General features: G+C 46.6%; 1 protein-coding gene across 1 annotated transcript in view; it reads left to right on the top strand.

The window, feature by feature from the left end:
* Plxna4 (plexin A4) overlaps positions 1–24,284 on the top strand; it is a 426,662-nt gene that overhangs the window by 305,593 nt on the left and 96,785 nt on the right. The window contains exon 5 of the mRNA XM_051175888.1: positions 23,132–23,232. Within this exon, the coding sequence (XP_051031845.1) occupies positions 23,132–23,232 (101 nt within the window). The remainder of the gene's footprint in view (positions 1–23,131; positions 23,233–24,284) is intronic.

The following is a 24,284-nucleotide window of genomic DNA, read 5'->3' as shown; positions in this document are numbered from 1 at the left end:
GGATGAGAAGCAAATCGGTCATTACCTAGCACAGTGTTTAATCAGAAGACACACACTTTCAGCATCACTGTAATGTCAAAAACTGGGGATTTCTAATACACAGATTTTTTTTTAACTATGGCTGGCAGGATGGGAAAAATAGCAATAGTTTTAAAATTCAACTCATCTGCTTGCCGGTCTTTAAATACAGATGTACACCCTAAGCCTTCTCTTTTCCCCAGAGCTACTCAGCCAATGACTATTATTAAAATGCCTGTGGTCTACTGAGCCACACATGGGTACCAAATCTCATGTTTGTCTCTGCATCATTCCAACATCCTCTTTTTCCCTTTCCATGCTGCAGTAGAGAATCCCATGCATCACCCACTTTCCCTGATCTTCACCAGGAAGGCACTGGCCATGTGCTCTGTGCACCCCCCCCCCACCCATGTGGACCCAATGTCCTATTCCAACATCTGCCTCTAGGTGGCTATGGGTAGGTAAATATCCCTGTGTGTGGCTGGTAGGGTCACAACACACAGTACTTACACCATGTCCTGGCCTATTCTTCCAAAACTATGTAGAGTTGTCCATTTGGAGGGCCTAGGCCCACATGCCTGTGCTACACACCTTGCTGGTTTGGGGTAGGGCAGACTGAAAATGAACCCCATCCTGGCTTCTTATTCATTGGCAACCATTCCCTCCATGCATCTTACTGCTTCTTGCTTCATCATCCATGATGCCAATTGACCATTAAAGAATAAGTAATGGTTCAGAAAGCATCATTGACTTGAAGTTTTCTGACCTGGACCAATGTAACATGGACTTTCTTGTAAATCAACCAGCCTATGCTGATGCAGATGTTTTAGGATGGCTTTGGGACATGGACCATCAGGTGAAGATGGATCAAGTGGGACGGAGATGACCCCGCAGAACAACTTACAATGAACATCCAGAGTTTCCCAGAGCTATAGACCTAGTACATGGTATGATTGGGACTCAAACCCTAGTCTCTCTAGCCCCTTCCCACTATACTAGGCTGCCTCCTTTCTGACTCACCACTCTTGTTGTTTAAGTAATAAGTAACATCCATTATTATTTAAAAGCTTGTGATTTTGTGTACTCCTGTTGACAGAAGTAGAGGGCATACTGGTTACTACTAGGAGTTAAATGATGTCCAAAGAGCAGCGATGTCTCAGAGCCATGCAGAGCCCTGATAAGTCTGTGGTCTGGTTGATGCTGAGATCCATCTTCCTCTGATATCACCGGAGTGGCAGAATGGCTAAAAAGCAAGTGCCACCTAGTTTTAGAGGCTCTAAGAACCAGGTCCAACACTGCAATGGGAGTTACTGTAATTGTTGTGTGACAAAATGCATCCAGGTCTCTAGTCCATGAAGTCCTGCCTCCAATATTTAGGGTGGGTCCTCCACTTCGGCTCACTTCATCTAGCTAATACCTCACAGACACGCTCAAAGCTTGTCTCCTAAGTGAGTATAGATCCTTTCAAATTGATAATCAATACTAACTATCACAAGAGAGCAAAAGATGCCTCTTTTGCACAAGGAATGAATGAGTTCTGAATCATAGAAATCCCAGGACAGAGGCAAGTATGCCCAAACCTCACACCTGATAGTCATTCCATTGTCACCTCTGGACTCTGCAGGCTACATGTCCTTAAAGACAGCATCACTGAAGTATCTGTTGCAGAGAAAGCAGAGGGCAGGGCACTCTGATTAGGCCCTGGTTGCCCAAGAGTGTTTCCCTTAGGGCCCAGAACTTTCAGTTTAATTAATCTGATATTCAAGCTTTGGGGTCTGTCTCTGGGCCTGGCTACTTTCTCCTCCTTCCTTCTATGCTTTCCTTGTTTGTAATAATCTCTCTTCTTCCATCCAGCATCTCAGTGTAGCAAGACATCTGAAAGAATTACTAGTGACTATAGCGAATATCATTTACACTCACTGGAAGGCTCAATGTAGCTGAATTCCAAATTCTTTGCTGATAGGACAGTAGTAACATGAAAGGGCATCATGGATCTTTTCCAAACTTGCAATTTCCAAAGTGTTTTTTTCATACTGTATCTCCTTGAACCTGCTCAGCACCTCCTCACAACTGGTATGATGATCTTCCAGAGGCAGGCGAGAAAGGTTAAATTGACTTCAAAAGGTCTCACCACTGATGAGTGGATAGCAAGTCTGCAGCCCAGATTTGGAGCCCAAGGCCTCTGCAATGACTCCAGAAACAGCACTGTGTCTTTTCCTGGATGTTGCTTTTAATTTTCTCTCCCACAAAATCAATGCAAGCAAATGGCCAAGTTGGTAGGTTTTGAGTAGTATCGCCTTTCTGTCTTCTGGAAGACACACTAATAGGGATGAAATATTCCAGCTAGACTATTGTTGAGATGCTCTCATATCAACCAAGGCAGGGATCATTAGCTCTGATCCACAGTGAAGACACTGAGGCTCAGAGATGCCAGAGAATGTGCTCGTAGCTAATGGGTTATGGGTAGCCCACTCCGATTTCTCAATGGTGATACACAGTTCAAGAGTTGGCTGCTCGCTCCCTAGGACATTTGTGTTGCCTTGGCTGTGAATTCAGATAAGTAGAGCACATTGGTTGGCTCTGAAGTTGCCTCCCCCAAACCACCACTGTGTGAGCTCTGTCCTTCTGGTGACAGCCACCCTGCTGACTTTCCCCTTACATGAGGGGTCTCCGCCTTTTCCTGCCTGGTGTGTTTTTACCCAGGGTCCTGTGTTGACTGTGGGCTCACACGTCAGCCTTAGGATACCAGGGCCAATGGAAAGCCTCGGAGGCTGCAAATGAAGGGGTGGGGCCTCTGACTCCACAGAGAAAGGAGCCGGCTCCACTGGTTGGTTCACTTGCTGTTTGCGGCTTGCATCTTTGTCTAAGCCTCGGCTTCAGTGTGGTGTGCTTGTGTGGACTTGAACCCTTGACTTAGGCAGTCATAGGCAGTGGCTAAATTCCAGAGTCAAGCATCGCTACTGCTTTTACCCTTGAACTGACACCACCACCTCCCTTTCCAGGTATATTATTGCACTGGTGCCCACAAACGATCCCTCCCTGTCCCCAAATGGCCATCTGAAGCAGATGGCATATCTCTCTCTCTCTCTCTCTCTCTCTCTGGTCACATGCGGAGTAACCCCAACAACAATGTTAACTGATCAGCTAATTAATTTAAAGACTTGTTGCCAGGGGAACCCGATGGGCACACAGCACTGTGGCGCCACCCACTGAGCAGTCTGGGTGAGGGAGACTCTCTCCACTTGTGTCCCTGGGTCTTCTAGTCTCTCCACCAAGGCGCAAAATAGGAAACCAGCCCCAGCCACAGCAGGCATATCTGCCTACTGCTGGAAAGTGAGGAGGAAGCCCATTACAACCCCTTGTCAAGGGTCCACTGGAAACCAAGTTACCAGCAGTCACAGTGTGCTTCAGAACATCTGGGCTCCCATCCATCAGCCAAGGACATCATTAATAATCCATAGCCTAATGACAAAGATGAATATTGAAGCAGAGCGTGGGGAGGGTGGCCATCTCAAAGCAGGGAGGCAGAGGCGGAGAGTGACACATTAGGCCAGTATCTGGTATAACCTCCCCACAACCAGGCTGGGCCCTGAACGATTTATCGATGCAGGCAACTGATTTTTGTAATTAAAATTGATTTTGTTTTGTTTTAGTGTGGTCTAGAAGGGTTGGGTCAACTTCAAGAGGAGAGATGGAGAAGGAATGGGAGTGTGCTCTCAATTTCCTATATATCTTAGATCATTAGAGGGAGATGGGCCCTCTTGTCTTACAAGTAAGAAAGCAGCGAGACTTGTGTTCTCACTCACTGAGCCATCTCGCCGTCCCAGGTGTCCTATTCTTGTTTCCTTTCCGACCTGTGTGACCGGCAGATGCTGCATGCACAGCTGTGGTGAAGGGTGGGCTTAATGAAAGGATATGTTATATGGGCCCCTCTTGGTGCTTGAACTAGCTTTGTGTAGCCAGCCCATGCTTTGGTAGCACTGTGTCTCATCCTCTTTCTGTGTTTGCTCATGGTCTGGATGAGTATGGGTAGCTTTTCAGAATGACGAAAGTCTAAGTTTCAGCGTATGAGGAATGCGCATGAGATGGCCACCGGGAGCTTGGTCACAGCCTCAATCACTGTTCTATTGCCGTGAAGAGACACTATGACCAAGGCAACTATTATAAGAGAACATATTTACCTGGGGGCTGGCTTACAGTTTCAGAGGTTTGGTCCATCATCACCATGGCAGTGATCATGGCAGCAGGCAGGCAGATGCTGAAACGGTGCCTGAGAGCTACAACCTGAGCCATAGGCAGAGACTCTGGGTTTGCCAAGGGCTGTTGAAACCAGTGACCCATTTCCTCCTAAGGCCACGCTTCCTAACTCCTCTAATCCTTTCAAATAGCGCCGCTCCCTGGTGACCAAGTGTTCAAATATATGGCCTATGGGGGCCATTCTTATTCAAACCACAGCAGCCACGGAGGACAGACAGAAGAAAGGAGAAATGGCTGCTCTATATAAGCAGAGACCCCTCAGCTTCTGAGGTCATGTGGAACATTGGATTCTCACTCCTGCCCCCTGCTGATGCTCTCAGAAACAACATGACATGAGCCCATTCATGCCAAATGACGAATGAGCACTCCCTGGCATGGCAGTCTCCAGCTGATTTCCAAGATTCTTTATAACAAACCAAAAGGGGTCCACCAAGCTGGAGGAGCCCGTCTGCCACGCCCATGGTGATGTGCCTGCCTTCTGCTCAGTGCTTGCCTCCGTTCACCAGCATGGTGGATACTCCTTTGGCTGGATTTTCCTAGGTTCTTCCCTCCCAGAGGATCAGCAGACTGAGAGGCCCACAGGGTCAGTATAAGATCCTCTCGTCTTTAATGAGTCTAACTGAATCAGATGTGGGGGGGGGGCTAACGGGGCCTCCACGATGGAGCCTTCTCATTGACCTTTGTGCATTAAATGACCCCAGTGTCTAACCAAACCCTCCATACCAAAGAGTCAATTTTACTAGGCTGTCCATGTTCTATGGTGCCTATGGTTCTGGTGGATTCTTCCTAAAGTCAGGAAGCTGAGACAGAGGAATCAGAGTAGATAGATGCCCTACAAAACTGAGCCACAAGCTCCCAGTTCCCCCACCTGCAGACTCCTCACCACTATTGGGAAGGTCACTCCAAGGGCATGGCTCTAGCATGTTGAGAGTAGGACACAGCTAGTCCTCAAGAGTTGGTCATCTGTGGGTTCTTGTTAGCCCCTGTTCCCTGGCCTTCCCCACTGAGGACCAAGGCCAGATACACATTCTCCACCCAGACATGTATACTCTGCCCTGGGACATATACTATTATAGAAGTCTGTTGACTCCAGAGCCATAATAATATTTGCCCCCAAAGTCAAGGACAGCATCCCCTCGTGGCTCCTGCCAAAGAGAGAGCAGCCCATATGGAATGACAGCCCAGAGTCCTGACTAGCTCCACAAGATAGAATTTTATTTCAATAAGAGTGTCCAACAATATGGAGACAGCTTGCTAGGGAACACATGTCCAAAAAGCAATTATAGAATATGTTTGTCTGGGACCTGCCCAACACCCCAATGCTGCTATGCTAGTGCTTTTAGGATTTGAACCCATGATCCTACAATTGACTCGGGTGGAGTTTTCTCCTCATAGGTAGGGGGAGTCTGGCCATCTGATGCCAGGGAGTACTCAGAAGTCAAGGACAAGGTGTGAATTAGTCCTGGTCCAGGCGTTTACTGCATGACCTTAAGCCAGTCACTTAACCTTCTCTAACCTGTGTCCTGATCTGTAAAATAGGGGGCTGCCATCCCTGACCTTGCCACATTGTGCTGGGGGTCATACACAATCATGACTGTGAAATTGCTTCATCAATCGTGAAGCTGTGTCCCGCTGGCTGATGTTAGTGCTAACCCTACCCCTCTCTTCCACCTCTGAGTCTGTCAGACCCCGGGACAAGGACATTTCCCCTTACATGTCTGATTCTGTTCTCCCTGGGCAAGACCAGTTGTCCCAAACCCGGCCCATTGTCAGTGCCATCAGTGGTGGCTGAGGGGAAAGAGAGAGGGAGAAAATCGGCTCAGCTCTGGGATATCCTGGTTTTGCTGAGCTCAGCTTTGCCAGGATGGATTTTTAAACTTTGTGTGTGTGTGTGTGTGTGTGTGTGAGAGAGAGAGAGAGAGAGAGAGAGAGAGAGAGAGAGAGAGAGAGAGAGAGAGAGAGGAAGAAAGAGAGAGAGAGAGAGAGAGAGAGAGAGAGAGAGAGAATAAGTTGCAACTCAGTTCTTTCCCTTACTATGAGTGTCTCCAGGAATCAAATTCAGGTCTGTGGCCTGAGCATCAGCATTTTACAATTTTTATTTATTTACTCTTCTCTCATACAATATATCTTAACTGTAGCCTTCCTCCATACCCCCACACACACATCACTCCTACTTCCCTTCTCCCTAGATCTACTGCTCCTCCATTTCCCTTCAGAAAAGAGCAGGCTTCCCAGTGATATCAGCCGAACTTAGCCTAACAAGACACAGTAAGACGAGGCACAAACCCTCATTTCAACCCAGTAGGAGGAAATAGGTCCCACGAGCAAGCAAAAGAATCAGAGGCACCTCTCCTGTCATTGTTAGGAGTTCACCAAAGACCACAGCATGTGTGCAGAGGGCCTGGTGCAGACCCACGCAACATCCGTGGTTGCCACTGCAGTCTCCGTGACTCCCTATGAGCCCTGCTTAATTGATTCTGTGGGCTGTGTTCTGGTGCCCTCCACTCCCCCCCCCCCACTCCTAGCATCTTTCCTCCCCCTCCTCTGCAGAGTTCCCTGAGCTCCATCTAATGTTGGCTATGGGGCTCTATATCTGTTTTCATTGACATTTATTTGTTTTGTTTCTGTGGGGGTTTTTTTTTTGGGGGGGTTGTTTGTAAGTTGTGTTTGGTTCTACCCTAAGTCTCTAAGCTGTCCATCTTCCAGATCTTGGCCATGGGCTCCCTCTCATGGCCTGGGCCTCAGGTTAGACTTGTCATTGGCTGGGCACTCCCACAAACTCTGAGATACCATTGCCTCAGATTATCTTGCAGACATGGAATGTTGTGGGTCATAGATTTTGTGGCTGGGTTGGTGTCCTAGTCCCACCATTGGTTACAGAAGATGGCTTGTTTAGGCTCCATATTCTAGATTAATGGGAGTCCTTGCTAGGGTGAATTGAGCATCTGTATTTAACAGTTCTGATATTCAACTAGGTTTGGGGGCTCTTTGGTAAGACCCCCCCCCAATTCCCCACCTTTAACCCTTTCCAGCACTTCACCAGAGTTCTGATTGTCACCTTGAATAAAAAGGATTCCTGAGGGGCCCACAGCTTACCAGGTCACTGCTCAATGGGTTTGTCAGGAGGGATATATAACCCAAACCAGCCCCTGGTGAGCCATAGATGCTGCATTAGGTCAGTGGTATCCCGGGCAGACTTAACGGAGAAGGGAAGGTACAGCCAATGGCTGGCACTCATAGTAAGCTCCCTGCCCCACACAGTTGCATTTGTTGCCTCGCTGCTGCCTCAGCCCTGCAGTCTGCAGGTTTGTTTGCAAACTCAGCAACAGAGAGACAGCATCCTCATGCCCTAGTCATGGCAGGGACTGCCAGCCTCTGTGCCAAACGCTACCATGCTGGGCCTCACTGCCTGACCCTTGTCTGCCAGGCATTCCATGCCAACGCATGTCCCTACATGCTGGCATGCACTACAGCCTGTCATGCTTGGCCAGGAACCAGCTCAATTTTCTATCCCAGACCCAGGTCAAATTGAAGAGTCATCTGCAGATGACTCTGTCCTTGCTACATCTGATAGAAATTGCTCACTGCCTTTACCCTACCTGCCCAAGGTGGTATAAGGAAGACAATGGATCCCCAAAAGGTTCTGTCCTTCTCTGTGTCATTCAAAGTCAGAAGAAGCACTTGGTCTGGGGAGGTGGCTGTGTCATGAAAGTACTTGCTAAGCAAGCATGAGAACCTGAGTTCAGATCCTTAGCACCCACACAAAGCTGGGAGTAGTGGCATACATCTATATTCCCAGCATTAGGAGGCAGAAGCAAAGAGTCCCTGGGGCAAGCTTACCAGCTACTCTAGAACTAATGAACTTCAGGTTCAATGAGAGGCAGCCACAAAATAGAAAGTGGAGAAATTATGGAAGATACCCAATGTTGATATACCCATGTGCTCATGCGTGCATATTCACCTGCATGTGCATGAAAGAGACAACACCCAGTGTCGATAGACCTGTGTACTCATGCATACACATGGAAAGCTAATAGGTAGAGAGAGCTAAGAATACTGGCTGGAGAATTTGGGTTCTGGATGCACCACTAAGTCCATTATTAATAGGGGGGATTTCTGCATAGCTGAGATCCTAGAGTATTACCAGGGACTTGGTGACTGGTTCTGGAATGAGATTATAAAGCTTCATCACAGCTTTGTTTTTTTTAATTCTGTTCTTTCCCTAGCATGTAATCATAGGCCACTGAGGACAGAAGTGGTTAACAGGTACAGGGTACCTCTAGCCACCCTTGAAGTTGAACTTTAAAGTTGACCTTTTCATTTAGAGGGATGTCATCTGCTCTGGTGGAAGCAAACGCCTTGGTTGTCCTGACTGTGATGACAGTCACTAATGATTTGGGAAGGATGCTGCAAAGAGTAGTGTTGAGTCCCTGTGTGTATTATATTATTTAATCTGCATAATGTCTCAGAGACCTTGAGGATGGAAAATGCCTGGTTGAGCTATGAAGTGGTTGAGTGTAGTTTAGATTGCAAAATGCAGGTACCTTCAGCCGCATGTCCTGGTTCCCAGACCTCAAGACTCCTGCCCAACACCAAGTCATTGGGAGCCACTCCCTCTCTGCCAGTGGACTCTGCATTTCTGGATACTTCTCCCTCCCAGCTTCTTTACCTATCAAATGCACTACAGCGAGTAGGAACTCCAACCCTTTCCCCAGCCCACCCACATTTGTCCACTGAAAATACCCAATTAGGCAGAAACAAGCCGCCCCCCCCCCCCCCCGCTCCTTCACTCACGCCCTGGACCTGCAATTACCTCTGACCTGGCTGATTCCCCCTGTCTACATAGAGTGCTGGCAGCCATCCGTCATTTGCAGGGAACTACTCTAAGCTCTAATGTGATGACGATCAGATTCGTCATCCACACAGGACATGGAACAGGTGTGTCGTCTCCCATCACCTCCACTCACCCCTGAAATCTAAACTTCCTCGTCAAAACCATCCAGCATCCCCTGTGCTTCAACTTCAGTGTGGTGGGGCCAGCACCTCACAGACAGAGGTGTGAAGCTCTGCTCATCTCTACCTCCTTTTGGGAAATGTGACCGTTCTCTCCACACTGTTGGACCTGACTATCTTTCTTGTCCCACTTGGAAACAGGAAATCGGCTAAATCGGGATTTACCTGGCACCTAGAAAAGCCAGATTTTTTCATTACCCTCATTGAACAGATGAGGAAGCCAAGGTCAAGATTTGAATGCAGGACAGGTTGAAAGCCTTTGAAGTCTCCATCCCATTCGGCTTGTCCAGACATCACCTCCTGGACTTACTGGCTCCCTCCCTCACTCTGCTGCTTATGTTAATGAGAGAGAAATTGCCATAGTACAGGTTGGTAGCTGTATAGTTTATCATCACAAGCTGTGGCCTTTTGCCATCATAGAATTCAAAGCGCCAGACTGGCATAGGAACTAGGATAGTACTGAGCATTCCATTATGAAGACAGATGCAGCTAGCTCCCAAGATGGGAATAAAATTAGGGGAGACCCTGAAGCAAGACACCTATAGCCTTTTCCAGTGTTGAGTCTGTGGGTTGGAGGGGGTCATTCTGCTAGGAAGGACAATGGAGACCCACTCTGAAGTGAGGGCACCTGCCCAAGGTCTTACTGTAAGTTAGGGAAGGGTTTAGGATGAGCAATGCAGGTCTTAGGTCTCTCCTGCACTCTTCTGCCTAATGGGGAAATTAACCTGCTTCAAACACAACCTGATGGAGTCTACACCTGTGGCACCCACAGACAGGAACTCTAGTCCAAGCTTAGGATCTTCTGTGGGGAGATGGAGGCCTCTGCATTTTGGAAGGGGATGACATGGCATTTCTACTCAGGCAGGTGACCTCACTGTGTGGTGTCATTGTCCAACCCAACAGTGACTGTCCATTAGATGTGTTGGCTAACTCTGCTAAGAGAAAATACTCTGACGGACAGTGGCACATTGTGCCCATCACAAAATGGACCAAGAAGGAGATACGTATCAACCATGAGTATCCTCTCCCCTACCCCCGCCCCGTATTTCTAGACTGTTTGAAATTATATGAATGTTCAAAACAGAAAACAACTAAAGCTTTTGTCTTAAGATACACACTTTGGGCTAACTCATACTTCTAACTTATCTGTGGAAAATTCAAATGCCCCAATGCTAACTCTTGCTAGCGATTTCACTATCTCTCCAGAAATTATTATTTATGCAAAAATATGCCTGTGCCCTGCATGGCTCTCTGAAAACTAAAAACTGATCAGGACATGGTGGTGCACACATGTAATTCCAGCACTCAGGAAGCTGAGTAAGTGTTCAGTCTGGTGAATGGGTAATGAAATCTGGCACATATATAAAGTGGAATACTATTCTATCCTAAAGAAAAATTACATCGTGGAATTTGCAGAAAAATAGATGGTGGTAGAAGTTATATTAGGTGAGGTCCCACAAAACCTGCATACTCTCCCTCATGCATACATCATACCCTGTAAGATATGCATGTACAGAGGTAAACATATGTACCTGTAGATGCAGCATAACATGTAGAAAGGAGAATAAGAAAGGGTGAATGAGAAAGGGTGGTGAGAAAGGGCAGAATCCCTACCATGGACATGAATCATAAAAGAGGATATGAAGATATCCTTCTCCTAGTATTAACTCTGCCCAGGATTTGCGCTCTCTCTCTCTCTCTCTCTCTCTCTCTCTCTCTCTCTCTCTCTCTCTCTCTCTGTGTGTGTGTGTGTGTGTGTATGTAGTAGGTGGTAAATGCAAAAAAATATATATTTGATAGTGAACATGTAAAATCCAACATGAAGCTCCACAGTTTCACAATGGCTATTCTAACTGTACAGAAATTCACTGAGACAGATTTTAAATCTGCCTAATCTCACTGCATGATTTTTTTTTTTTTGCAAGTTCTGTACAGTAAGTTTAATAATGCTTTAAAAAAAAAATCTCTGATCTGAGACACCTTTCAAGACTCTGTGAGAAACAAAATTTGAGTCATGAAATGCCTTTTTTTGGAACCATGCTTTTTAAATTCAAAGATAGATCGTGGCTATCTGTCCATGTCAATAGACACACACCACTATTGTCCCAGAGTACAGGTATTTGACCATAATCCACCCTGTAGATGGACACTTATATTCCTTCCAAATAATCACTAGCACAGCAAACACCCAGTCACGTGCGTAGGTCGCAGGGATCCCTGCTGGAGAGACTGCAAAGGGAAGGCTTGCTGGACGTTTATTTTGGGCTTCCACCATCGCTGCCCAATCACTCCTCAGAAAGGTTGTGGCCACACATCTGAACCCAGTCCCCTTAGTACGCTGTACTGTAGCTAATGCCCTTTCATGCGTACAGTGCTCTCACAGCATCTTCTTCAATGAAGGGGATGTGTTATGCCCTGTGGGCGCAGATGACACAGTGAGCAAAGGCTCTTTCTCTGTTTTCCCCAGCAGCAGTCTTGGCTTATCCTACAAACAAAGCCTGGGTAGGTGCTGGTGGGTTAGGTGGTACCTTGAGGCAAGTGGTAAGTGGAGAGAAAAAGGATTTAGGTGACATCATAGCATGCATGCCATCTCCTAAAGCTGGTAGCATCTGGCTTTCTGAGATAGGGGGGACCCTCAAGGCTTCCTCTATGAGAAGTATCACTTTCCATGCCTTGGGGCACAGTGGCTTTCCAAGGATCAAATTCCTTCTAGAAAGAGATAGTTGCCCCCTCCCCCTACTCAACAATGTGAGTATCTAGCTAAGGGTGCCTGCAAGGGAAAGTGAGATATTTTTCTGTGGCCCTGAAGGAGCAAGTATGTGAAGAAACGAGGCTGTGCTCAGACACCATGTCTGAGCGTGCTCCCTTGGTTGCTATATACGTGCTTCCATGAGAGGCCTGTGGAAAGTTCCCATGCAAGAGCAAAGCTGGGGACCCTGGCCAGGGATGCCCTGGTCTGGGAAAGTCAGGGGAAAGGGGAGGGCACTGGTGGAGGAGGGCCTATCCACCTACCCGCCTCCCACAAAGAGTCCCACAGGCCTCTAGACCAGCTTGTCTCAGCTGCCTATGGGGCCTGGAGTTAGGAGACCCCGTGCCAACCTCTCCTCCTCCCCCTCCTTCTTGGCTGCAGGAACAAAGGCCCCCATTGAGCAGGCTGGGCTTAGAAAACTCAGCCAGCAGGTCCCTAGCCCCAGCTCACATGAGTCCATGGCCTTTGTTGGTGTCATTGGTGGAAAAGTGGCTGGAGTAGCAACAACACTTTGATTCCCAGTACAAAAGCCACTTCTTTCACCTGGAGTATGGGGTGGCGCGGGGAAGGAGCCCCTCCCCTCCCCCGCCCCAATCAGGCTCTGGGCCTTTGTACTTGTCTCTTTCTCTAGCCTTCTGGGTCAAGAACTGGCACCCTAGCCATACTGGTAGTATTGGGTGGCAGAGAATAGCATTAGGAGCTGCATGGCCTTGGATACTCCCTGAAACCACAGAAAAGCAGCAGGGCATAAGACAGATTATCCCCAAGGTCCCTTTCAGCGTGTTAACTCGGAAGATGCCAGCATGCTCGTTCTTTCCCTCACTTCTGTTTCCCCTGGAAGTAGGCAAATTTGCTGTCTGTGCAGTATGAGAGTATGGTTGCCAATCTTCCCCACTGGAGCATGCGGGCCCAGGAAAGTGCCCAGCTTGTGCCACTGCAGCCCTGGAGATTAGGTCTCTGGAGACGACTGTGTGGTGTAAGCACACTCAAATGTGAACTTGAGACTTGAGGCAATAATCTGAATTTGAGACAGTAATCTAAAAAATGGTTGCTTTAGGGTAAAGTCAATATTTTGCCAAATGAGAATTTTTTTTTTTTTTAATGTACAAGGGCTTGACAGGGACCAGTTTCACACGTTCAATCTTTCATTCGCTCATGCATGTATGCCTTCCTGTTTGTATGCAGGCATGCATTTCTGTCTGCATCCATTCTTGCATTCATGCATGCATACAGTCACGAAGGCGGGCATTCGCTCACGTGCCTGTTCGCATCGGCTGTGCATGAGCTGAATACAAGGTGTGGGGGAGGGGGAGAGATGACTTCTAGCTGAGTAAGATGCTGGAACAGCAGATGAGCTCTTATTATTGGCATTTCACTCACACACTCATCTGTGCCATCCCAAGCAACCCAGCCCTCCAGCAGGCGTAGAGGAGAGGAAGCTCAGCAAAGTGAAGAAGTTGCCCACAGCACATAAGTGGCAGACACGGTACTCAAACCCAATTCCCTTCCCCCCCCCCCCAACTCCAGCTTCTTGCTTGTCTTTGAGACAAAGCTATTTCAACCTTCATTTCCTTCTCTGATTATACTTGCCAGAGCCAGAGAGTATCCCCAGAGGAAGAAGAAATGTACAGAAAGCCACCATTGGTCTCTCTTTAGGCCTCCCACGTGGTGTTGGCTTCTTTGCTCACAAGGGTATCCACTCCACCCCTGGACTCATCCTGGCCTTATAGTAAGCATCCTGTTGGGTTGTGAACTTTTCAAGCCTAGTCCTAAGTGTAGGTGTGGAGTGACAGGTTCCTGGGTCCCCCGAGTCGTATGTAGGAAGAGCCAGCAATGCCTAGAAGACCCACTGAAACCCCTGTAGCTCTGGCCTTAGTTCCCTTTCCACCTGTACCTAGACAAGTGATCTCGGGAAAGAAACTCAGTCTTTGTGGGCCCTGGCTTTTCCAACTGTGCAGCAGGAAAAGGCTCAGGTCTCTCCTTGGAGGGGTCTGGCTCAGGATAATGATGTGCCACTAAGGCACAGTTCACAATGGGCCGGGGAGGGGGCAAGCATGGGGTGAGGCGCAGGGATGTAGAGATTTCTTGAGGCTCTGCAAAATGCATAGGGCTCCTAGTCCTCCTTCCCAGCTAGCTACCACCACTAGCTAATGAGGAGCAGCATATGTTGCTGATTCCGGCGCCTGCATTCGCTCCTTGGCTTTCCAAGATCCCAGAGCAAACTGGCTTCCTATTAGGCGTTTATACTTATTAATAGCAGCAAATTGCAGCCCTCCACAGCATCTGCCACTGTTCATTGCAGAATGCTTCCTGAACCATTTGTATTAGTATTTTGTGACCAATACTTCAGAGACAATATGACTTATCCACCTATCTGGAAATGAATCCTCTGAAGTCTGATTGGGGGGGGGGGCTTTGTCCAAGGTCATCCATGCATCCAGAACAGACTGAAGCTCAGCCCTCACCCTCCCAAGCCTCATGTTCTGGAGTTATCATGCTACTTAAGTATCAATGACCTTGACTCCAGAACGCCTGTGTACAGGCAAGAGAACACAATATTGGCAATACTGGCATACTCAAGCATACTTCCTGATACATTGGCCCCATGATCCAGGCATAATCACATGAACTCAAAAAATTCAAAGCAAACTAGTTACCAAGGCTGGGATACCAGGAACCAGGAAGTCAGTCCAATGAGCCAAGAACATCCGGAGAGCTTTGTTCTCATTCCAGAGTCTTTTTTTTTTGGGGGGGGGACTTTTCACTTGACTAGACTCTCTTTAGGTCTACCTATCCATAGGCATGGGCTTAACAGAGTATGATGGGCATTGAAGGACATGAGAGGATGCACTGAGCCGTACTGAAGCTGTAAAGAATCTCTGAACATGCACCTGCTACCAGCAACCTCACTGTGGGTGTGGTAACTGATGCCCAAGATAGGTTTAGATGTGCTAGCTTCATTCTATCTCTCCTCTGTCTAACTCTTACCCTACTACTTCTCACAAGGCTTTTGTGCCCTTCTGTAACTCTCTCCCAGAACCGATGTCTCAGCCAGCCTTAACAGTGTATATTCTTACAGGCTAACACAGAACTCAGTAGCACATGGCAGACATTTTTTTCTCATGCTTACAGCCTTATAGAGCGATGTCATGTCAGCGGTCTCACTGGGTAGCTCTGCTTCAAGCTGGCTTGACATCTGGCTGTAGTTGGGGCTCAGATCTTGGGTTCTTTAAGGCCCAAAAGGAAGAGGAAGTAGAGACCAAGGAAACTCTTCTTGTAGAGATGCCATAGGCACAGGATGCAGAGTCAAACCCATAAGCCTTGTGCTCCCCACCATCTCATTGGCCAAGCCAAGTATTAAAGCCATGCCTGGTGTCAAGGGTGGGAAAAGTACAGGCTGCCTCCTTATTCTCCATGAGGCCACAGCAAGGTTGATCCTAAAAGGCTGTCCTAAGTGAACAGGGATGCAATGTATAGTCCATGACTGCCTGGACCAGTGTCCTGACAGCTCCCAAGTTAGAAAGAACTACCCCTGCCACTACCATTGCCACTGAGAAGGGCAAGGCCTCTATGAATTCCTTGAATGATCACAAGTCACAAGAAACAAACCTAGAAATGTAGCCAGAGGTCACCAAAGGGACGAAATGCCCGAGGAGAGACAGTGGAAGCTCCTGAGAGCGTGCCACTGTGGTGCAAATGCATTGTTGAGTTAAATCAGTGCTAGGATGGGACCAACTTTCTTCAGCTACACTTCTCTTGCCTGGGAGCAGGAGACAGGAGGACAGCATAAAGGATGGCACTGAGTGCCACATCTGTGCAGCTTGACAGCTCCCCAGGAGCTTCCTCCAGTTTCTTATAGGGTCTTCTTGCCTCTTTTTCTTTTCTTTTTTTCCTTCCTTTCTTTTCTTTCTTTCTTTCTTTCTTTTCTTTTTTTTTTTTTTTTTTTTGACAATTTTGAAGGAAATCAGATATTTAGGAATCCTTTTGGACATTTAAATTAACTCCAGCCATCAGGCTCAGTGTAGCCACTGTGGCATTAGCATCCAATTATAAGAGTAGACATGGAGTAATAACTCACATTTCGACCAGGATGTCAAATGCTTAAACAAATGAGAGATGCACAGAGAAGGAGTGCAGCATAGAAGGAGTGTTTCTGCATGGAATCTTCTAGCAGGCACCCTTTGCAATGAGCGCTGCAACAGGCAGAGTGAGGCCTGGCTACCATGGGGAAGCACCTTGAAAAGTACAGAGGAAACAGGCAGGAGCTGACCGTCAGGGAGCCAGACCTCATGAGCCCACACCGATTCCTCCAGCCACTAGGGAGTGCTCAGCTTCTGATAACCTCTAGAAATGGAAGAGCAGGGCTAGGTGTTGAAATCTGGGATGGGTCTTTGCTCTATTCTGCCACTCATCACCTTCCTAGCCTAGGCTACAGTTTTATAAACCAGTGGTCTTTGAGATCAGTTAAGAAAGATGACAGTGTTGATGATGATGATGCTTCTGTTGACAGAAGTAGAGATGGGGCATAGCTCAGTCAACAGAACTGCTTGACTTGCAAACATGAAAAGTTGAGTTATATGCCTAGAACCCCCCCCACGTAAGACAGGAAGGCAGAGTGGATCCCTGGGATTGGTTGGCTAGCTAGCTTAGCCTACCTGGTGAGCTCCAGACCAGTGAGAGACTCAGTCTCAGAAGAAGAAAAACAGAAAAGGAAACTGAGGCACTGGAGGAATGACAGTCAAGTTTGCCCCTCTAGCACACATGCACACACATACTCACAAATATTACATATGCACCTATACATGCGCACGCGCGCACACACACACACACACACACAATAATGATATTCTTTAATATAGTCTAAGACTAAGCCAAAGTATACTGTATTATGATGGGAGATGTCATTCTGTATATGTTTCTCATACTGGTTAATAATAAAGCACTGTTGGCCAATAGGAAAGGAAGATAGGAGGGACTAGGAGACAAGGAGGAAATAGGAAGTAGGAAGGAGGAGTCAAGATGGAGAGTCTGAAGAAAGCAGTATGCAGCCGGCTCCCCGGTAAGAGAAATACATAGATCAGCAGAAATGGGTTCATAATTAAAGGCAGAGCTAGCCGATAAGAAACAAGTAACCGGGCCAACAGTATTGTACCAAATACAGAGTCTCTGTGTATTATTTGGGGCTGGCGGCGGGACCAGACCAGCGGCGGCGGGCGGAAAAACCATACAAGTTACAGTATTACTTAAGGAAACTAAGCTTAGTTGGAAAAGAACAACAAAACAAATCAGTGTAGTTCCAAGGAAAGCTGTCCAAGGAGGGAGAGTATAGGGAAAGGATAGGAAAGGGCTTATAGGCCACACATGGGAAAAGGGTAATTATCTGAAGTTAGGGTTGGGCTGCAGAGATGCCTCAAAGATTAAGAACATACACTGTTCCTGCAGAGGATGTAAGTTCAGGTCCCAAAACCCACTCTAAGTAGCCCACAACAGCTTAACTTTAGTGCTTGGGTACTCAGTGCTCTCTTGTGGCCTCAGAGAGCACCTGTATAAACATGGTGCACATAAACTCATACAGACCCACAAACGTAAATTTAAAAATAAAGAAAGAAATCTTTAAAGTCAGGGGCTGTTCACCATCATGTGAACCATTTGAATTCTGAGCCTCCTGGAGGGTGTGGAGGAGAGGGACATTCTGGATAGATAAGCTATGACATTATCTCTTCAAATCAGGAAACAAATGATAGTGCACGATAGGAGATTTATCTCCAAACCTTTGTCTGAGGGAGATTAAACTGAGGAGCTGAAAAATGCATGTGTGTTTACTAAAGTACCTCAGAATATCTTATGGGCATGAATGCCCCCCATCCTGGGAGCTGAGCAGGTATTCTCATGCCAACTCTGGAGTGCTGAAGGTGAGCCCTTTGCCAAAGCCCACTCAGAAGACGATTTCTGTTACATTTCAATAATGACTATAAAATAGATGTACCATGAGATTTGCTATTTTAACTGTTTCTGGGTGCTCATGGGCATTAGGGCATACATAAATAATGGTGTAGCCACTTCTAGAACATTTCATCTTTCTCAATAGTAACCCATTCCTCCCTCCTTACCTCCAGCCCCTGGCAGGCACCATCCCAGTTTCTCACTGTGAATCTCTAATGACTCATATGTGTTGCAATCATTGCCCTTTTATGTCTTACCTGTTTTAGTTAACATGTTGTCCTTAAAGCTTATCTAGAATGTCTTCCCTCTCTCTATTCCTTTGTAGTTTCTTGAGATAAGATGTCTCTATATAGCCCCTGCTGGCCTCGAGCTTGGTATATAGTCCACACTGGCCTTGAACTTTTATTTCTGCTGCCTCAGTTTGCAGAGTTCTGGCATCGTAGGCAGATCATAGGCCACCACTCCGCCTCGTTTTCCTTTGAAGGCTGAATATCATTTCAGTGTAAGTACACACCACATTTGCCCATCAATTCTTCTGTTGATGGACACTGAGTAACTTCCCTTTTTAACTCTTGTGCATAATTCTGCAATGAATATGGGCATGCAAATGTGTCTCTGAGGCCCAGCATTCCCTTCTTTTGAGCATGTACTCAGTAGTCAAGTTACCATCTTACATGCTAAATCTCTCTCTTTTTTTATTTTTATTTTCATTTTTTGAGGCATTTCTCACTGCCTGGAAAGTTTCTATACAAAGGTAGAACAGTGTGCCAAGACAACTCTGTAGATCCCATGTCACTCCTGTTCCAGTAGCCATTCTTAAGCCTGCTTTAGTGCAGGGGTGGTCCTGAGAAGGGGTGGTGCTCCCTCTCTGGAAGCACTAAAGACTATACTGTAGCCATATCAATCAACAATTCTCCTGGAGTCCAGTGGCCAGGGGAGGGACCTCAATCTTCTGTAGTCTCAGACACCATCTATCATTATGATAGCTCGGGTCACATTGTCATCTGATTTGTTCTCCCAACAGAAGTCAGCCCCCAACACACACATACTTTTCTTTTTTCACCTCTTCCTGTGGTCTGAATTCCCTCACTTGGTTAATTAGCATGCCTGGCACTGTAGCTTAAGACTTTAATCAGCGTGGGGTGCTTTTAATTAATCATGTGGCTCTGCATCTGGAGTGGTTTGTGTTCCAGGGTCAGGAGAGGAACTGAGGTGGGGGATGGAGAGACAGCTTTGTTTGGTGTCCAGTGTAGGTAGAGAGAGGAATCATAGGGGCAAGGTGGCTGACAAACCATCTGGCCGCCTTTGCAACATACTAGCAAGGTGTGAAAGGTAGCTGAGAACTTTAGGGTACATGTTTTGCAACCGAGATAAATGACTGCAGTAATTCCACTTTGCAAAAGTGATTCTAAAGTGCCAGGGAAACTTCTGGCACATTCTAGAATTGTCCACAGGAAACCAATGTTGTGGCTAGAGAAGATGGAGCAACACAGGTAGCACTAGACCATGGTGGAAAGCAGGTGACCTGAGAGTGGGACTTCTGAGAGTTCCTGGTCCCCTGGTTTTGCAAGAAGGAGAGAGATGACATCAAATCCGAAAATGATGACAACGGTTTTCTTTGGTCTACTGGAATTCCCTTATGGCCTGTTAATTTTAGCATCCACACTTCAAGAGACTGGGGAACATTTAGATCAAGCTCACAAGCAAGCAGTAATAACGGCATGAAGCCAAGTAGGACTGAGCTGCAAGGAAGGCAAAGATCTCTGTTGTCAGTCTGTCAAGGAGAAAGTCCTAGATTTCCAGATGATGATCTTTAGGGTGTGTTCTCTTGAAAGCCAATTTCAAGTTTACACATATCCGTGAAAGTCAACCAAGAAAGAGGGACTGACTTGGGTAACGTTTCATCTGGACATTTAGAAGGAGCCGGAATGACAGCTCCAAAAGGAATTCTAGAATGAGTCCATATGGTTGCTTATTTTATAGATGATTGGAAAGCGACCCAGAGGGAACTGTTCGAGTTCATTTGGAGAGCTTGGAACAAAGCTCTCAAACTGATGGGGCCTTGTGCTCTGTCCCACATAGTGTGCAGCTAAAAGAACAGTAGGAACCTGACTCAGGAGCTACGAAGGGGGCTCAGGGGAACTTCAGAGCCCCATCTGAAGAGTGAAATGAGGAATGGCTTGGGGGCTGATGTCACCTTCCAAAACAACACGATGAAGTGACCAAGGAGGAAAACATCTTCCAGATCTGTTAACTCCCAGTGTAGCTCCCCAGACTCTGTGTAGCTCTGTGATAAGTCAGAGCAATGAGCAACATAGAATGGAACACTCACAGAACAGCCTGTGGCCATCACCTGTGGCGTGCTGGACCCTAGACCCTTTATGAATCAGTTTCATGATCATGTGCTTTAGGAATAGGAACATGGGGTTTATCTCCGTGTTTATGGACAGGAAAAACAGGTCTCAGAGACGATAGGGCCTCATTGCAAGTAATGGCCAAGGATTCTGTGAGCCTCCCTCTGCAGCCTCTAACATCCTTTCTAACCAAAGAAATGGCAGCTGTTTAAAATCAGGAGAGTAAGGACTTATAATCGTGGCCTACTGACATTATTAAATACCAGTTGCAAGTTCGTTTTAGAATGCAAAGGTTTCTGAGGTATCCCACTCACCCAGTGGCTGGCTCTTTACTCAGTGTGGCATACCCCAGAATACCCTGGAATTCCAGGGTACACTTCTGAAACCTGAGGCAGTCTCTGGAGTCCCAGGAATACACCAGAAACAAAGCTAAGGATCCAGAACGCCAAGACACACCCCCAGCATCTCCGGGTATACTCCAGAATTGTCGGGTGCACCCTAGAGCCCAGGGTTCACCCTGGAATCCCAAGGCATATTCCATGAAAGACAGATTATTGAACATGTTGATCGGAGAAACTGGGGAGAACGTTAATTAAGTTTAGACCAAGAAAATGCTTTTGATTGAACAAGCCATGTTATTTTTCCTTTAAGCCCATGCAAAGGATGGAGTGCCAGACAGGCAGCTGAAACCAATGAAAATGTGATTATGTACTTATGGTTCCCAACTTTCACCATCTATAGCCCTTTTTATTATTTTTCCCCTCGGGGAGTCACATTTTGAAAGATTCTGTCTACTAAACAAACTGCATTTATTAAGTAATAATATATTTCCTGCTTTAATATGGGACACACATGAGTATGCATAAACACATAAAGTAGCAACAATCCAATTTCCATTAGGCTTTTGGAAATATTGAAAATAGCTATGCATCTCATTCCTACTCCTGAATTCCTAGGAGTCAGAGTCCACTGGGCTGAGCACTGATACGCGTTTACATGACTAGAAGGCAGTTGCTTAAGGAGGGGCAGAAAAATTAAAGTGGCACCAAGTCAGCTAAATCCCTAGCTACCTGTAGAGCTAATTTATTTAATAATAATAATAATCACTGATCATCAAACTTAATCACAAAGACACTGAGGTCCTGTGGGACTTCACCTGGGCAATGACAGAACTTAAGATAAAATTCTAGGTTTGTCACCCAGACTAATAACCCTGGAAAACTTCTGTCCTGGAATCATCAAACTGCGCAAGTTGTTCTCTGGCCTCCGTGTGTGTGGATGACAAGTGTGTGTGTGTGTGTGTGTGTGCGCATGCATGCGCGCGCACACACACACACACACATAAATAAGTGGGAGAAACATAGAAAATTCCAAATGCAAACCAAAGGCATTGAGAACAAGCCATGAAGGCCAAGGGCAAATCTGTAAGAATGAGAGGAGGCAGCTACGAAAAGATAGATAAGGGGAATGAGGAAATTAAGGCAAAGGAAACCATGGTGGGAGTTGGAATTAATTATTAATTCGTTCCAAAAGAGTGTGGAGACTAATTGAGTGGGTTCTGGTGCCAGTTCGCCTGTGCGTGAGTCAGAAGTAGCCCCTGCCAAGTGGACATAATTGTACAGCATAGAAGTTTTATGCACAGCAGGGGAAACACAGCCCCTGTGCTCACTCGTGAGCAGAGATGGTTCAGCTGGGTCAGTGTGTACAATTTACCATGCCAGTTCTGATAATGGCCATAGCTGGTTGTCCTGGCTCTAGCTTAAAAGACTAGGTAAGAAGCCATCCACTTGGGATTAAAAAAAAAAAGATATATAAAATATCCCAAATTTTAAAATATACTTTAAAAAAAAAACACCTTTGTATAAAGAAGAAATGGGCAAAATAGAAAATAAAGGCCATGGCTATAAAGCAGAAATTAAAATCCCACTTGATCATGAGTCTCATCTTTAAATACCTTCCATGTAGCAGGTACTTGGGCATCATGTAAGGCAACATCAAGGCTGCCTTAGAGAACAAAGAAATCCAAACGATATTTAAGAGCGTGCAGGAAATTGAGGCATTTGGGCTAAGTGAAAATGTCATGTGGAACATTTTATGTTAACAAGCTGCTGTTGGAAGCGAATGTAAAGTCTCTGGGCTGGAGAGGAAGCCTCGAATCATGGAAAGGGCGTGGGTAGGGGGAAAACAGCCAGGCTGATCTTTGAAAGAACTGCAGTGGAATCAATTTTTGGAGCGAGTTGGTCAACAGAATGAAGCAGGAGGAGGCAGGAGGCAGCCACAGGGTAGATCAGGCACCTTGTTAAAACAGCCAGGAGGAAGAAGATGGAAGGGCGCTGGGTGGGCGCTAAGTGCTCTCTGGGAAAATAAAAGTGCAGCGAAACCAAGGGAAAGGGGTGAGGGAAAGCAAAACAAGATGGACAAAGAATGAACACTCAGTTTATGACTTTGATAGAAACAAATATGCAGTGGATCGGGTATTCGCAGAAACATTTGGGGGATGAGGGTAATGGGAAAATTTAAATGGGTAATGTGTAAGTCTCTTTTGTGATACTTTATATGAACTCAATGTGGTCTGTATCCCCGTTTTATCTTGGAACCTAGTAAGTGGTTATATCCTTGGGATGCTATGTAGCCACCCACTCCAATAGGGCTCTGAAAAGTCTCTCTGATGCTGGGGCTCTAAGCACCTCCATGCTCCTCCGAGGTCTCGGGTGATATTTAGGATGGCCATTTTAGCTGTAAAATGTTAGGTTCTCTGAAGATTCTTGACTGCTTCGTCTTCATTGTGCTGTTCTAGCTTACCAGAGTTCCTGTGGAGTCCTGCGGGCAGTACCGGAGCTGTGGCGAGTGTCTTGGCTCAGGTGACCCCCACTGTGGCTGGTGTGTACTCCACAACACGTGAGTACCCGTGGACTGACCGCGCCCTCCTGCCTCCGTCCAGTAGCCCTCTCCCCCTCCTTCCTTTCTCTGCCTTGGCTCTCCCCCCCCCCTTTCCATGCACCTTAAGTAAGCTTTAGCGCCCCTCCATTCTTTCTGGTTCACTTTAACTTGTCCAGTTCCCCTAAAGCATGTATGGCAATGGCACCCCATAGAATGACAGGTCAGAGTATGGCAGTCACCCTGGAGAGTCACAGGAAGACAGCCTCTTGGACTTGTCTATCTTCAATTGCGCCCCTGACCCCTGCCCACCCCCAACCCCGCCCCCCACCCAGTGACATGGGCTTTTTTTCTCAAAATTCACCAGATCACTACTAAATTATGCACTAGGGATGCAATGTCCATCTTGTAACTCAGCATCCATTCAGTATACCCTGTGCTACAACCGTAGAATTTCCTATTACTTTTATGTATAACATACCTGAGGATCCTTGCTTGGCTGTCATAACACCTACAGGCTGGCTACAAATGAACTCGGGCCTGAAGTCAGGAGGGGAAAAAAAAAGTCAGGCCAACTGTTATCACACACCCTGGCGCTTCCTTCTTTTTCCCTGTTATTCTCTAGAAGAGGGGAGAAGATAAATACTAACTTGGTGGATGAACTGAAAGATGCAGACAACTAGCCAGGAAATAGAATTTAAAAATGATCTCTCCTAATTTTTATCTTACATGTATCATTGCTTTGCCTGTATGTATGTCTATAAACCATGTGCCTGTTTGGTGCCCACAGAGGCCAGAGGAGGGTTCAGATCCCTCAGAACTAGAATTGAAGATGGTTGTTAGCTGCCATGTGGGAGCTGGGTACTCTAGGAGAGCACTTACACACTGAGGCATCTCTCCAGCCCCAACATCTTTATTCTGCCTTCCTGGAGCAGTCATTATAGTTAGACGCCATCCAATGGAATCTGGCCCTACTCTAGCTAGGACTGATTCCTGCGGCCACCTAAAACCTGACATTCTCTGAGCTAGCCCCAAGCATCCTAAGATAAGATTTTAGTCTTTCCAGTAACAGT

Source organism: Phodopus roborovskii, unplaced genomic scaffold, assembly GCF_943737965.1.
Source record: "Phodopus roborovskii unplaced genomic scaffold, PHOROB, whole genome shotgun sequence".
NCBI classification, from domain to species: Eukaryota; Metazoa; Chordata; class Mammalia; order Rodentia; family Cricetidae; genus Phodopus; species Phodopus roborovskii.
Note: the sequence above shows the minus strand (reverse complement) of the source record. Positions and strands in the feature narration are given on the sequence as shown.